Below are 14,394 nucleotides of genomic sequence, written 5' to 3' on the forward strand. Positions count from 1 at the left end.
CACAGCAGGACAGAGCCCATCCCCGTCCCCCCGCCCAAGGGTAATGTGGGACGGGGAGAACACAGGGGCCCAGGCTAGGGGCAACAAGGAGTCACATGGGGAGGACACGTCCTCCCCTTTAGCTGGCGCCCCTTTGTGTCCCTCCCACGAGTCACCTGTGGCCCTCTGCCATCCATGACTTCTTCAACCTCCGTGACAAAATTGTAGCTTTAGATATAGGCCATTAAACAACAAACTGAGGGCAGGGATATTTGGTCTCTGACCCAATCTGGACTGAATTTTGCAATCACAAAGTGAGATGCTCCACGTTCCCGTACTAATTTCTTGAGCTATCAAGTGAGCCCATATCTCAAACCAGGCATTTAATAATAGCTGTGATACCACAAGACTGCCTTGGCATGAGTGCACTGGCTCACATAACAGGCAATGCATTTTAGATCATTCACAGCAACTAAACACATACAGTGGATCCACTTTCTGAGAACAAGGTTGAAATATATTCGCCTCATTTGCCTCTTTCCAAATCCTTTATTTCTGCTTCTTAGGCGGAGGCTTGTAGGCTAGCAGGTGGGAGAGAGAAGCTATACCGAAGAGGAAGGTTTGGATGAACCATCGACGTTGAACAGAGCTGTCAGTGATGCCTTTGGTCCTGCAGTAAAACAAAGTTAGATTTTATTTAACATGCTATATGCTCTCCATAAAAGTGGACTGTGAAATGGATCTAACGCAAGACTGATCATATTGATTGAGGTTTACAGTTCAAAGCACCTTGATGTGAGGAATGTTTAGTAATGAGGCTCAACTTTTACCCTCCATTTAACACAGTCCTCTGTACTACTAATGAAGATTTGTTAACCACGATCACTAGACATGTTTTTCTGACATTTTAACTCAAGTTATTGATACTGTCAATGTTAACATTATGTACAGTCTAAGCCTCATTTCCTGTATATACTGAAGTGCAAAATAAGCATGGGGATGAGACATTTGGCATTACTTGTGTAAGGTAATTATGAAGTCAAATACACTCTGCTAAGCAAATCCCTACATGATACAGAGTTTATTAATGTATTTTCACTATGGAAAGAGCTTTTCAGTCACACTGGCAGCCTGGAGAATAGACAGCAAACTGAAGTTAGCAAAAGACGAGGTCTGTGTGTATCTTATGAAGCAGGAATTTCAGGGGCAGTGATGAGTTAATAATGTGAACAGATAAGCAATAACAGGGATCATGTTTCTTAAACAGTGTGAAACTTTTTTCATATGGAACAGCTGATTTGCATGTGGAAAGTTGATTCTGTGGAAACACTATTACCTAAACAGACTAATGCTTTTCAGTGCTTTATGAAATGATTTCAGGCTACTTTGTCAGGTAAAGAAATGGGCTGCACAGTGATAGTTAGCAATTCCAAGAACAGTACATCACAGTGTAGAGGGAGCAATACTAACCCAGATCCATCGAGATTACACTCGAGTAGTTTTCTCAACTGTCTTTGAATGAATACAGTTTGCAACTTTTGTACTGACTATAAATTTCCAAGGTAAATTCAAACAAAATCAACATACAAGGCACACTTAACGCTAATTTAACTTAACCTCTTCAATGTTCATTAAAAGATCCATGACCTCAACAGGTGCAGGGTTGGCTAACTATGTTGGTGTTTCTCCATATTGCAGCAAGGAGGAAGAGAGATAATGTGGTGCAGGATCAAATTCTGGAGTGTGGTCTGGAGCAGACTTCACTGCTCCACAAGCATTCTGAGAGCCTATTCTTCACTAGCCGGCGCTTGCTACTGATGGAAGCACACCTGCTAGTTAGTCTAAGGAATAAGACAAGCCTCCAACCTTCTCCTTCCCCCATCAGGTGCTATTGCTTTGGAAATCATAACTTTCACTGGTGAAACCATCAGAAGAATGGCTTCTTCCCGCGCTGCAGCCATTTCCAAGAGCGTAAGGCTAATAGCGTCAAGAGAACTAGCATATGCTTTAAGTCACTGTAGACTAAGTCTGGGAGTGCACTAAGATTCATTAAAAAAACAATCCCCAAAAATGTGAAGCTCTAACTTTTTTCTGCCCTTCCTTATAATGAGTGGGGAAAGGGTAAACAGATAATGCCACAAAAGTTCCTGACAAACAGGTCAGGAACTAAGTGAAAAGCTCATTATTGGAGGTATAAAAATAGCTGATGGGCTAGACTCAAGTTCTGACTTAACATGTGTAATAGAGGAAGCTTTAACTATACACGCTGCCTCAACTTACTTGGTGCTCCCTCTACCAATTTCAACAAAAATATCCTAACCCTATTTATACTGTTGGGCCCTGTCTAGATGAGGAAGATAAGCAGATAGCAAATGTGTTAGCTAATACCTGTGAACATGTTTTTAGTACCTACTGTAAAGAAAGCCAGTGTTTAAAACACACTCGCTCTATACCCTTGTAGTCCAAACAGGGCTTTAGCATTCCTGACTTTTTTCTGCATTCATTGACAATTTTTCAAATACTGCAACTTGCTTATGCAAGATTACACTCTTGCAAAAAGTGTGTGTATGTATAATATAGGCAAACAAATACTTTCTACCCTCAATGAGAGTTAACTGTTCCATTTCATTTCCTGTCTCCTTAGTAACGTCTACAAGTACTACCGGAAAGTGGATGTTCGTATCATTGGAATGATATTAACAGCATCTGCGTGAGCAGAGGCTTATCAGAAACAAGGTGTTAAGTAAGTACTCTATTTCTTCCTCTTCATAGCACTTCACATTTTACTAATGCTTTATTAAACTTAAGTGCTTCCCGTAGGATGCAAAACCTAGAAGGGGTTGTCATACCTACTATGTCTGACATCAGGCAGATGCTCTTGTAAATTTGTGCACAATCTTAGGTATTTTTAACAGAGAGAGAAGTTTGCCCTTTCTACCTTTAAAAACTGGGAAGTTATATAACTGCAAATTGGCATCACTACATACTCTACTTTTAATTAAATCAACTGAGGACAACTTTTTTTTTTTTCCAAATACAAATAATCTGAGCGCCATATCAAGCAATCGTTACATGGACAAAACAAAGCACTATTTACTTTGAAGTTTTGTCTGAATAAGGAGTGCCAGACAGCCCGTGACAAGTGGAAAAAGAGCATGTGTAGGTTTCCAGAACGCTGCATGAGACTATCCTCCCCTTTCCCAGTACACATGAACCAAGATGAAAGCAAGACTGCAACTTGGCAGAAGAGCTACATAATAAGTTTTTAAAAAATCAGTTGAAAGTATTAAGTTTCAAAAGTATTGCTGATCAACATGGGGTTTAGAGTGAACATAAGAACGATTACTCTGACTTCACAATCTTTTACTCCTGAGCCATACACATGTTCGTTTGAGTAGGGCTGAACTTCTGGACCCTGTGACTGATGCAAATAGAATTCCTTATATTCCAGAATTCCTTTATACACTTACGCTCCAATACGTCTGTTAGTCTATAAGGTGCCCCAGGACTCTTTGCCGCTTTTACAGATCCAGACTAACATGATACTTTATACACTTTCTACTTCACAAAACACCACTAGGTGGCAGCCTAGTCCCACCGAGCCCCACACTCGCATTTTTCACAAGATGTATCAGCTCTGTTGATGACAAAGATGCTGAGAAGTTATTTTACAGAATCACAGAAACGTAGGGCTGGAAGGTCCGCAGATCCTGCTCCCTGCGCCGAGGCAGTACCAAGTAAACCTAGACCATCCCTGACAGGTGTCTGGCCAACCTGTTTTTAAAAATCTTCCATGATAGGGATTCCACAACCTCCCTTGAAAGCCTATTCCAGATCTTAACTATCCTTATGGTTAGAAAGTATTTCCTAATATCTAACCCAAGTCTCCCTTGTTGCAGATTAAGCCCATTACTGCCTGTTCTACCTTCAGTTGACAAGAAGAATAATGGATTACAGTCTTCTTTTTATAAGATTTGACTGTTAGGTCTCCCTCCTGAGTCTTCTTTCCTCAAGATTAAACATGCCCAGTTTTTTAACCTTTCCTCATAGGTCAGTGTCTCTAAACCTTTTATCATCTTTGGTGCTCTCTTCAGGACTCCCTCCAATTTGTCCACATCTTTCCTAAAGTGTGGCACCCAGAATTGGACACAATAGTTCAGCTGAGGCTTCACCAGTGCCGAGGAAAGTGGAACAATTACTACCCTTGTCTTGCATACAACTCTTCTGTTAATACATACCAGAGTACAAACTTTTTTCCAACTGCATCACATTGTTGACTTGTTCAATTTGTGATACACTGTAACTCCCAGGTCCTTTTTCAGCACTATTGCCAGCCAGCAAGTTATTCCCCATTTTGTAGCTGTACATTTGATTTTCCCCTGTCTCCAACCCCCGTCTTAAGTGTGGTTGTCTTTATTGAATTTTATCTTGTTGAATTCAGACCAATTCTCCAATTTGTCAAGGTCCTGTAAATCCGTGTTCCAAACTGCTTGCAACCCCTCCCAGGTGTTATCTGCAAATTTTATAAGCATACTCTTTGCTCCATTGTCCTAGTCGTTACTGAATCGTACCTAAACCAGGAGAGATCCCTGCAGAATACCACTAGGTACACCCTCCCAGTCTGACAGCAAACCATTGATTACTTTTTAAGCATGGTCTTTTTGACAGCTGTGCACCCATCTTAAAGTAATTTCATCCTGACCACATTTCCTTATGTGCTTATGACACTGGTGTGTGAGACTGTATCAAGAAGCTTACTAAAATCAAGATTTCAAATCTACAGCTTCTCTCCCATACACTAGGCCAATAATCTTATTTATCTTTGTTTATCTTTGTTTATCTTTGAGATCTATTTAAAGAAAAGCCCCTAATTTGGTCTTAATCTTTGAAATTATGTGAAGGGACGTGCCCTTACTCTGGTGTAGGGGAGATCAACCAGCTCTTCTGGGCCTGTTTAGCCCTAAGGAGGCAAACCTACAAGGCTTGTCCTTCCTGGAGGGGAAGGAGCTTAAAAGGGGAAGGGGCAATGAACAGGAAGAAGGCTATTCCACTTCAGAGACTGCTGCCAACAGATACTGCTGCTTGTGACCATTGCCTTTTCAACTGACCTAACTGGCAGCAAAGCAGTGAGTCCCTAGAGGGGCAGAAGGTAGGCCCCACTAAGGCGGTAATAGACTCTGATAGACCAAGCTCATAGAGCTGAATCCAGAAAGACTGCCGGAGAGACGGGCCATCTTGGACTCTTTTCATCCAGATTCTCTTCTCTCATAAGGGAAAGAGTATAAATGATGGAACGGGGGAGAGGGGCAGGGGCAGGTGTCAAGGGCTCCCTTGACCCCTCCTCTCCAGACTTACCAGAATTGTTTTTATTCTACCTGTTGATATGACTCTTTTCTATAGCACTCTGCACTATAGTTAGATTTGGAAAGATTAATCAGTAAATGTCAGTAAACACCAATTTAATCAAACACACATAGACCAATAAAAACACTTTTAATCAATAATAACTGAAATTTGCAGATAAGTAAGAAAAATGCTGCTTGAGAACTCAGTCTACGGATATTTACTTACTTGGTATATTTTGACAACTAGTGTTAAGGGTTATAAGGCTTTCATGTTTTGAGTCTCAATGCCACTCATTAAAAAATTCTGATACTTTTCAATTTCCCACAACTGAAAACTTAATTTGATAAAAATAAAAAAAATGTTTAAAACCCACAGATTTGCTCAGTTGTGAAAGTTTAAATGTAACAGAAAAAATACTTAAACTGAGAGACTTGGCAGAACTGAAATTTTTTTTTTAAATGGCTAACTGAAATATCAGAGCACCACATGGGAGATGAACTCTTCCTCCCAAATTCCCTCAGTAACAGTGCCTGAAGTTAGGTTCCTAAACTCATATTTACCTTTTTAGGCTTTTTTTTTTTAAATTAAAATCTTGGCCATAAAATCTAAGATAGAGAGGAATTTAAAAAACCACACACAAACAACTTACTTGCATAACTTGATACTGTACAATGCTTCAGCTATATGAATTCCCCAGGCAAGCCAAAACCTGGTAAGATAAGCACACACATTAGTTTTAATGTTGTTGAAAATTAGGACCACACTGTGACCATAATGCAAAAGACTGAAAGAAGATATTGAAGAAATAGACAAGTTAGCTTTCTGCTTTTTCTAGAAGACAGATACATTTGTAGTCTACGGGCAAGAGGCAGCGTCTCTCTTAACTGTATTCTAAGGACAAGCTATGAAGTTCAGGTACAGTGTATCACCTAAAGCACCTGGTATTCATCCAAAACTTTTCATGGTATATTTGTGAAATAGCAGATATTGAGCCAAATCCTACAGTACAGTATCAGGCTCAACTTTCAGTGAAGACAATACACGCTTGCCTCACTAGAGAATTTAGCCTTGTATTTATTAGAGGTGCAATCCAAGTACCAGAGAAGTCAAATGGTCAGCTTTTCATTGGGTTTATAGTTACTACAAGTTTTATTAGCTTTAGTTTATAAACAGGTGGTATGAAGAGATCAAATACATGCCTAATTTGGCATTTAAGAAAAGACTAGCTTTTCAAATGAGTCAAAAGCGGTCAGTCTTCAAAGTGGAGTAATGATGAAGCAATTTGAAGCTTTTAACAAAGTCCTTCTAAAAACAGGTCTATGAAATCGTTTTGGTCTGTGTTGATATGCTCTTGTAATGTGCCCTTTTCTTGTATATTGGTGCCCAGATACACGCTTTTCTGAACTTGTAGTATTTGTCCACCACCAATTTTAATGTGTAGCCTTGTTCCAGTTTGGAGCTGTGGATACCAATCTGGCATCTGAAGCAACACACCAAGGCACACAGAGTAATTTTTATCTAGATACTGAGGCCTTGGCTACACTTACAGATGTACAGCGCTGTGAGTTAAGCCCGCCTTCGTACAGCTGAGTAGGGAAAGTGCTGCAGTCAGTCCACACTGACAGCTGTCACCTCACTGTCGTGGCCACATTTGCAGCTGCATTGGGAGTGGGCAGCTATCCCAGCATTCAAGTGCCTGCAACGTGCTTCTCAAATGCGGAGGGTGGAGTGTGACAGGGAGCGTGGGGGGAGAGAGAGTTGGTTTCTGGGGTGCTGAGAGTCTGTCAGCACGCTGTCTTGTAAGTACAGACCCCACGCCCTCTCCCACCTCTCTCTCACTCACTGAAAGCAAACGGCAGCTGTTTCTTTTTTTTTCTCATTGACAAGATAAGCAGCTGCTTGCGGAAACGGACCCCAACGCCACCCCCCAAGCAAACATTACCTGTCGGCACTCCAAACGGAGCGCCCCTGCCTCCCTCTCACTCATTCAAAGCAAACAGTGTTTGTTTTTTTGATAAACAGCCCCCTGAACGGGAGCTTTGAAACTGCACTTCCACATCCGCAGTTCACAACAAAACAAGAGAATGCTTCAGTTAAAAGGATTATGGGGAGTTTCCGTAATCAGTGCGTAATAACGTTACTCCCCATTTACGCTGGCGCGTCTCAGCCAATGAGCAACAGCTGTTAATCCTCTTGGGGAGGTGGAGTACCGGGAGCGCTCCAGCCAGGGAGTCAGAGCGCTCTATGTGCATTGAGCTCTACTTTACTCCCCGTCCACACTGGCAAGGCACGTAGAGTGCTCTGATTCCCTGGCTGGAGCGCTCTTGGTACTCCACCTCCCCGAGAGGATTAACAGGAACTGGCCTTAACAAGTTTCATTCACCTAGACTTTCACCACCACTACCTCCACTGAGGTGAAACACAAGCCATTAAAATGTAACAAACTATCAAATTAAATTATGGAATCTTAAGTAGGGGGTGGAGATGGAGAAACAACAATGTAAGTAGCAAAAACATTAGCTTTCTAAATCCAACTTACCCATTATATAGCAGTTTGGGGTGGTTGTCCACCAAATATTTAGTAAAATGGCCAAGTTGTCCCAGATTCTCGTAGGGTATTGTTGAAGGTAAAAAGACTGCCCACTAAGAGAAACATACACTTTAGTAATCCCAAAATTCTTACTTTAAGGAGAAAACATTAAGCTTGAGACTTTAAATTTGATTCCCCTCATCCCTCCTCAAATTTGCTTGCTATTAAATTGGACCCCTATACATGCTGATTTCACATACGTGTGCTACTTTCTCACCTTTGCCCATTTCTCCCCCCATCCTTAACAGGCAGGCTACTAGCCCTCTAAGACAGAGGTGAGCAAACTATGGCCCGTGGGACCGTCCTGCCTGGCCCTTGAGTTCCCGGCCCCTCCCCTGCTGTTCCCCCTCCTCCGCAGCCACGCCACTGCACAGGCAGCGCTCTGGGCAGCGGGGCTGAGTGCTCCTGTAGGGCAGTGTGGCCGCATGTCTGACTCCGGCTGGCCGGTGCAGCTGCCAGACATGCTGCTTTGAGCGGCATGGTAAGTGGGCAGGGGGCCAGAGGGTTGGATAAGGGGCAGGGAGTCCCGGGGGGCAGTCAGGGGACAGAGGTTTGCGTGGGGGGGGGGGTGGTCAGGGAATGGGTTGGATAAGCGTGCGAGTCCTGGGGGGCCTGTCAGGGGGTGGGGTTGTGGATCGGGGTCAGGGCAGTCGGAGCAGGGGGTTGGATAGGGGGTGGAGTCCCAGGGGAGCGGATAGGGTCGGGGGAGGAGTCTCAGGAGTGGGCAGTCAGGGGACAAGGAGCGGGGGGGTTGGATGAGTCGGGGATTCTGAGGGGGGCAGTCAAAGGGCGGGAAGTGGGAGGGGGCAGATGGGGGCGTGGACCAGGCTGTTTGGCCCTCCATACAGTTTTGCAACCCCGATGTGGCCCTCGGGCCAAAATGTTTGCCCACCCCCGCTCTAAGATGACTGCAACAAAAGAGGTGCTCTTAGGCTGGGGGATCCAAGCAAAACAGGCTTATGATTGCATTTCTTGTGCTAGTTACACCAGATGTAGGGGCTGAGGAGATGGAAGGAATGAGTGGTAAATGCACCAAATGAATCATTAACAGACAGGAATTATGCATGATGTTTGACAGGCAAGATAAATTGTCTGTGGTATTGAAAGTTCAAAATCTAACTTGCCACGTTCCGTAAATGCTGATTAGACACTGAAGGCGTAGGAGGAGGGAGGGAAAGCATAACAGCAGTATCATTACACAATAGCTTTGGTTGGTAACCAGTATGTCAGAACTTGCACAATGCTTGAGTTGTGCAAGTGCAATACTTTTTCCAACCCCAGAAATGTTTTGAGGAGGAACTGGAAGGTAGGGACACAGGGCCAGAATAGAAGGGAACAGACACCAACCAAGTAGGGGGAAAGACTGGGGAAGGGTGAGGGTAGGATAGAAAGGTAAAACAGGCAGGCAGGGACTAAAATTGTGCAGTGCTGGGACAGAAGTGAGTTTTTAAATGGATAAGGCCAACCTGAAATCTACTAATTTCAAAAAGTGGTTCAAGAGTATTTTTCTGAACCACTCCTGCTGATCTTAGTAATCTAACTTTTTAAAATAATTCTCTCATGCTTGTTGCTTTGGGAAAGATCCAAACAAAAGGAAAATTACTGTACGAAGGAACCAAAGAAACAGACCATAAATGGCTGTCATGTACACAAACTGAACTTTCCCTCTCGTGTCCATAGTATTCTTGGGTGTTAGTTGAAACAGTAGCCAATGTCCATTTTTAAATATAAGACTGGTTTAGTCACTGTGCCCATACAATCCTTAGTCTCTTTGGGCTCATTTACACTGGCACTTTACAGCGCTACAACTTTCTCACTCAGGGGTGTGAAAAAGCACACCCCTGAGTGCAGCAAAGTGCAGATATAGACAGTGCCCCAGCGCTGGGAGCCACGCCCCTCCTGGAGGTGGTTTTTTGTTTTTTGTTTTGTTTTTAAAGATCCCTGGCAGAGCTCTCTCCCAGCGCTCTGCCGCAACTACACAAGCCACGTTAAAGCACTGCCACGGCAGCACTTTAACGTTGCCAGTGTAGACTAGACCTTTGCTAAATCTGCCAACAAAAGTCCGAAACATAATGGTACTTGCAGTTGTCTCAATGAAACTCAACCCACCACCACTTTTTTCATGCAATTTACTGATTGGCCAAGTGTAACTTTTGGTCTCTACTCACGTTAAGAAGTGGTTTTACCAATACATACTTCTGTCTCAGCTTCCACTATGTGGAAATTCTAAAGTATTGGAAACCTGTCTCTCCTTCTGCATATTCAAAATTTGCATTACCAGTGCAATGATTCACCTTCTCCTCTATTTAAAGATGTGCAGTCCATCTTCAAATTCCCTGCTGGATCCCCACTCACTTCAGCATTCAGTTCAAAATGGCCCTTATTTTAAAAAGCTTTGATGGATGTGCTTCTCCTTCGTGCACAAGCTATGTCTTTCATTCCTCAGTTCGACTGAACCTTTTTCTGTACAAAATCTGGCCACGGGTGCCTCTGTCTGCAATTTATTTATTTATTTTTATTCCAGCTGTTGGTAATACTGGTTCAGCTCTCCTACATTCAGAACGGGACAGAAGGCTACTGTACACAAGTCTCCCAAGGTCACCGGTGTTTGACACTATGCCAATTAAATGTACTCTAAGCATGTTTAACTGTCACGGTAGCAGGAGCTTTGCGTGCACAAGAAGAGTGCACTGCTGGTAGCAGGGGAAGATGCTCTGCTCTTTGCAAGAGCGGGATTTTTTTTTGTAGACATACAAAAATCCCTTCTCTAGACAAGCCTTATGTAGGGGATAGTATTGATCGGCCATTCAGGTATCTTTACCAACTTCACCATCTCCTGGCAAAGTTTCTTTCTGCTGTCAACGCGTGGGGGGTGGGGGGTTATATCCCCCTTGCATGAACAAACGAGGTGGGGAGGGCGGAAAATAGCTACCCCTAAAACAACTGCCCTTATGCTGTTTTCATTTTCATCACCTCATAAATGCAAGCACCCGCCTCACTCACTGAGCTCCCACCGGCCCCGCCCCAGCCCTGCCCCGCCCCAGCACCTTCTATCCCCCCTACTCACCTGCCCCCTATCCGCCCCCCACACCCCGCCCCCCCATTCGCCCTAGCCCGGCCCCCACACCCCTCCCGCCGCTGACTGCCCGGCGACTCACAGCGAAGTAGCCTATGGAGACGGCGATGACGCCCATCCAGAAGCGGCTGGCGCAACGGAAATAGCCGCCGGGGGGCGCCGCCATGCCGGCGCTGGCCTCGAGCGCCGCTCACAGCCTCGCCCCACGGCTGCGGGGCCGAGCGCCGTCACTGTCGCCCGAAATGAAGGGGGGGGAGAAGCGGACTGTTTCACCCGGACCAGACCATTCCCGCTTGGGCGGCGGGGGGAGTGAGGACAATCCGGCCTGAGCTCGAACCTCTCCGCAGGGGAGGCTGGTCCTCTGTCAGAAGCCCCGCCCCTCGCTGGCTCTGGTGCTGGCTGCTCAGCCCCGCTGCGGGGCACGGTTGGCGTCCCGGCGGGGCGGGGCGGTGCAGGGTGCATTCGAGCTCCCCGGGGCTCGCTGGAGGGGGCTGCGCCGCGCGCGTGGGAGCTCGCTGGAGCTCTCTCGCTCCAGAGTTGTATGCGTAGAGCGCCATGGAGAGGCGCTCTATGCACATCGGTCTGCTTGCTGCACATGCCCTAGCCTCAGACAGACTGGTCAGGGCAGCACGACTTGCATGAGTTCCATGCTGCTGCCAGCCTCCGCCCTTGGCGCAGGGAGTTTGTTTATAAACAGAGGCATGGTGATTAAGGTAACAAAAGGCTTGTCCTTAAATTAAAGATCCTTTGATGATCCTGAAAGCGTTGCCAGGCGCTCCAGTTGAAAGATAGGCAACAAAGGCTAAGACTAAATGGGCTGTTCTCAGAATGCAGGGGGGTAAATAATAAATAGTGGTGTGTCGGTTCCCCCGCGGGGGGTGGGGGGAAGCTGTACTGTTCAACATGTTCATAAATGATCTGGAAAAAAAGAATAAACAAAATTTGGCAAAATTTGCAGACCATACAAAATTATTCAAGCTAGCTAAGTCCAAAGCAGACTGTGAAGAGTTACAAAGGGACCTCAGAACACTGGCTGACTGGGCAACAAAATAACAGATGAAATTCAGTGTTGAGAAATGCCAAGTAATGCACCTGGCAAAATATAATCCCAAGTATATATATACAAAATGATGGGGTCTAAATTAGCTTTTACCTGTCAAGAAAGAGATCTTGGAGTTATTTTGGATAGTTCTCTGAAAACGTCCACTCACTGTGTAGTGGCATTGGATAGTTCTCTGAAAACGTCCGCTCACTGTGTAGTGGCATTGGATAGTTCTCTGAAAACATCTGCTCACTGTGTAGTGGCAATCAAACAATGTTAGGAATCATTAGGGGAAGGCTAAATAATAAAACAGAAAATATAATTGCCCCTATATAAATCCATGATATACCCACATCTTGAATACTGTGTACAGATCTGGTCACCACATCTCTAAAAAGATATATTAGAATTAGAAAAGGTTCAGAGGAGGGTATCAGAAATGATTCAGGGTATGGAACAGTTTCTGTATGAAGAGAGATTAATAAGACTGTGATTTTTCAGCTTGGAAAAGAGAAAACTAACAGAGATATGATAGAGGTCTATAAAATCATTAATGGTGTGGAAAAATTGAATAAGGAAATGTTATTTATTCCTTCACATAACACAAGAACTAGGTGTCACCCAATGAAAGCAATAGGCAGCAGCTTTAAAACAAACAAAAAAAGAAAGTATTTCTTCACAGTAAACCCATGGAACTCATTGCCAGGAGATGTTTTGAAGGCAGAAACTATAACAGGGTTCTAAAAAGAACTAGATAAGTTCATGGAGGATAGGTCCATCAATGGCTATTACCCAGGATTGGCAGGGATGCAACACCATGCTCTGAAGTGTCCCTAGCTGCTCTTTGCCAGAAGCTGAGAGTGGGTGACAGGGGATGAAGCACTTGATGATACCTGTTCTGTCCATTCCCTCTGAAGCACCTGGCATTGGCCACTGTCAGAAGACAGGATACTGGGCTGGATGGACCATCGATCTGACCCAGTATGGCCATTCTTATGTTCTTATATGTAACCCAGATGTATCTGACCCCCCCCCCCGTAACCCACTAGACCCCACTCCCCTCCCAGAACCCGGGAGTCCTGATGGAATCTCTCTCTCTCTCAACAGAGTTAGGGCTTGTCTACATTGGGAATTTACAGCACTGCAACTGTCTCACTCAGGGGTGTGAAAAAACACATCCCTGAGCACAGCAAGTTTCAGCGCTGTAAAGCACCAGTGTACACAGTGCACCAGCGCTGGGAGTCACGCTGTCAGTGCTGGGAGCTATGCCACTCGTGGAGGTGGGTTTTTTTTAGCGCTTTCTTTGTTTTTTTAATGGGGTTTTTAAAGGTTTTTTTTAGCTTTAGCATTGCCAGTGTAGACTAGCCCTTAGTAACTAAGTAAGAACATACATTAAAATTGTAAACCTAACCAGTATCCCTTAAGTGACTTGCCACAAGATGTCAGAACATGTTAGTATTAGTGCTGAGTGGGTCTAATATTTATTTAATTTTCTTTCTTTTATATAGGAATTAGCTACAGTGCTCTTGTCAGCTAATTATTAAATTATCTGCCAAAAAACTAGAGTGCAGCCCTAAAATTAATCTCAATGTTTGCCTCCACCTATCTTTGTGAGTCTCCTTTCTCAACACTCCAACATGCGAAATCCAAGCACCGATCCATTTTGACAGACAGCCACTTAAGTGAACTGCTGTGTGTGGGCACAACTGAACACAAACCAAACTTAAAGGGAATTGTTGCAAGCAAAGATTGCCAGAAGTCCCACTAAGTAAAAGATTAAGTTATTATCATTAACTGTACATTATAAATGTATAATAAATATACATTATCAATTTATACAATGATTATGTGTGGGTATATATACACACACACACACACATATACATATATGTATATAATCATTACATATTACTGTGGCTCTTTGGAAATATACATTGGTAAATTCTGGCTCCTTCTCAGGCTCAGGTTGACACCCCTCCCCCCCGAATTAGATTATTCTATAGCCTAATAGATCCCACTACCCAGAGCTTTCCCCATTATTCAGTATTTTTCCCTTTCTTAATTTTACCCCATTATTCTTAGTTATGCTCTTTGTACCATCCTAAGCAGTTCCTCTCCATAGCCTCCTCTCCACTCTCTGATCCACTCTCAGAGGGATCTTCTCCTTAGTCACCCCCATCATGCACACGCTTGTGCCCCTCCTCCCCTGCCCCCAGTGCTTCACTGATCTTGGGTCCATGGAAGAGGAAGAAGCAGAGATAGGCAAACACATCGTTCTGCCCCACCACCGGCACTGCAGAAATTCTGAAAACAATCTAATGCAAGTTATATCTTTTCTGTAGGGCAGCTACAGCTGGGGAA

General features: G+C 44.2%; 1 protein-coding gene and 1 long non-coding RNA gene across 2 annotated transcripts; one reads left to right on the top strand and one right to left on the bottom strand.

Moving 5' to 3' along the window:
- Positions 1 to 332: 332 nt before the first annotated feature.
- On the bottom strand, positions 333 to 11,382 carry TMEM254 (transmembrane protein 254). The gene is made up of 4 exons (XM_084633774.1): positions 11,074 to 11,382; positions 7,865 to 7,968; positions 5,975 to 6,034; positions 333 to 649 (listed from the first exon to the last, which is right to left on the bottom strand). Exons 1-4 carry the CDS (start codon positions 11,155 to 11,157, stop codon positions 529 to 531), a joined length of 369 nt encoding a protein of 122 aa, XP_084489900.1. The 5' UTR covers positions 11,158 to 11,382; the 3' UTR covers positions 333 to 528.
- LOC311523603 lies at positions 661 to 10,854 on the top strand. The gene is made up of 3 exons (XR_014712388.1): positions 661 to 2,722; positions 8,164 to 8,396; positions 10,440 to 10,854. It is a non-coding gene; the product is annotated as an uncharacterized lncRNA (long non-coding RNA).
- Positions 11,383 to 14,394: the final 3,012 nt, after the last annotated feature.

The sequence above is a fragment of the Lepidochelys olivacea genome (genome assembly GCF_965140295.1).
Source record: "Lepidochelys olivacea isolate rLepOli2 genome assembly, chromosome: 7".
NCBI classification, from domain to species: Eukaryota; Metazoa; Chordata; order Testudines; family Cheloniidae; genus Lepidochelys; species Lepidochelys olivacea.

What these genes read in the sequence shown, in the direction of transcription:
- TMEM254 (XM_084633774.1), bottom strand. Translation starts at nt 11,157, where the DNA reads ATGGCGGCGCCCCCCGGCGGCTATTTCCGTTGCGCCAGCCGCTTCTGG. An exon ending in TCTCCATAGGCTACTTCGCT is followed by an intron (nt 7,969 to 11,073) that starts GTGAGTCGCCGG and finishes TGTTTCTCTTAG; the next exon opens with TGGGCAGTCTTTTTACCTTC. An exon ending in TACAGTATCAAGTTATGCAA is followed by an intron (nt 650 to 5,974) that starts GTAAGTTGTTTG and finishes GTTTTACTGCAG; the next exon opens with GACCAAAGGCATCACTGACA.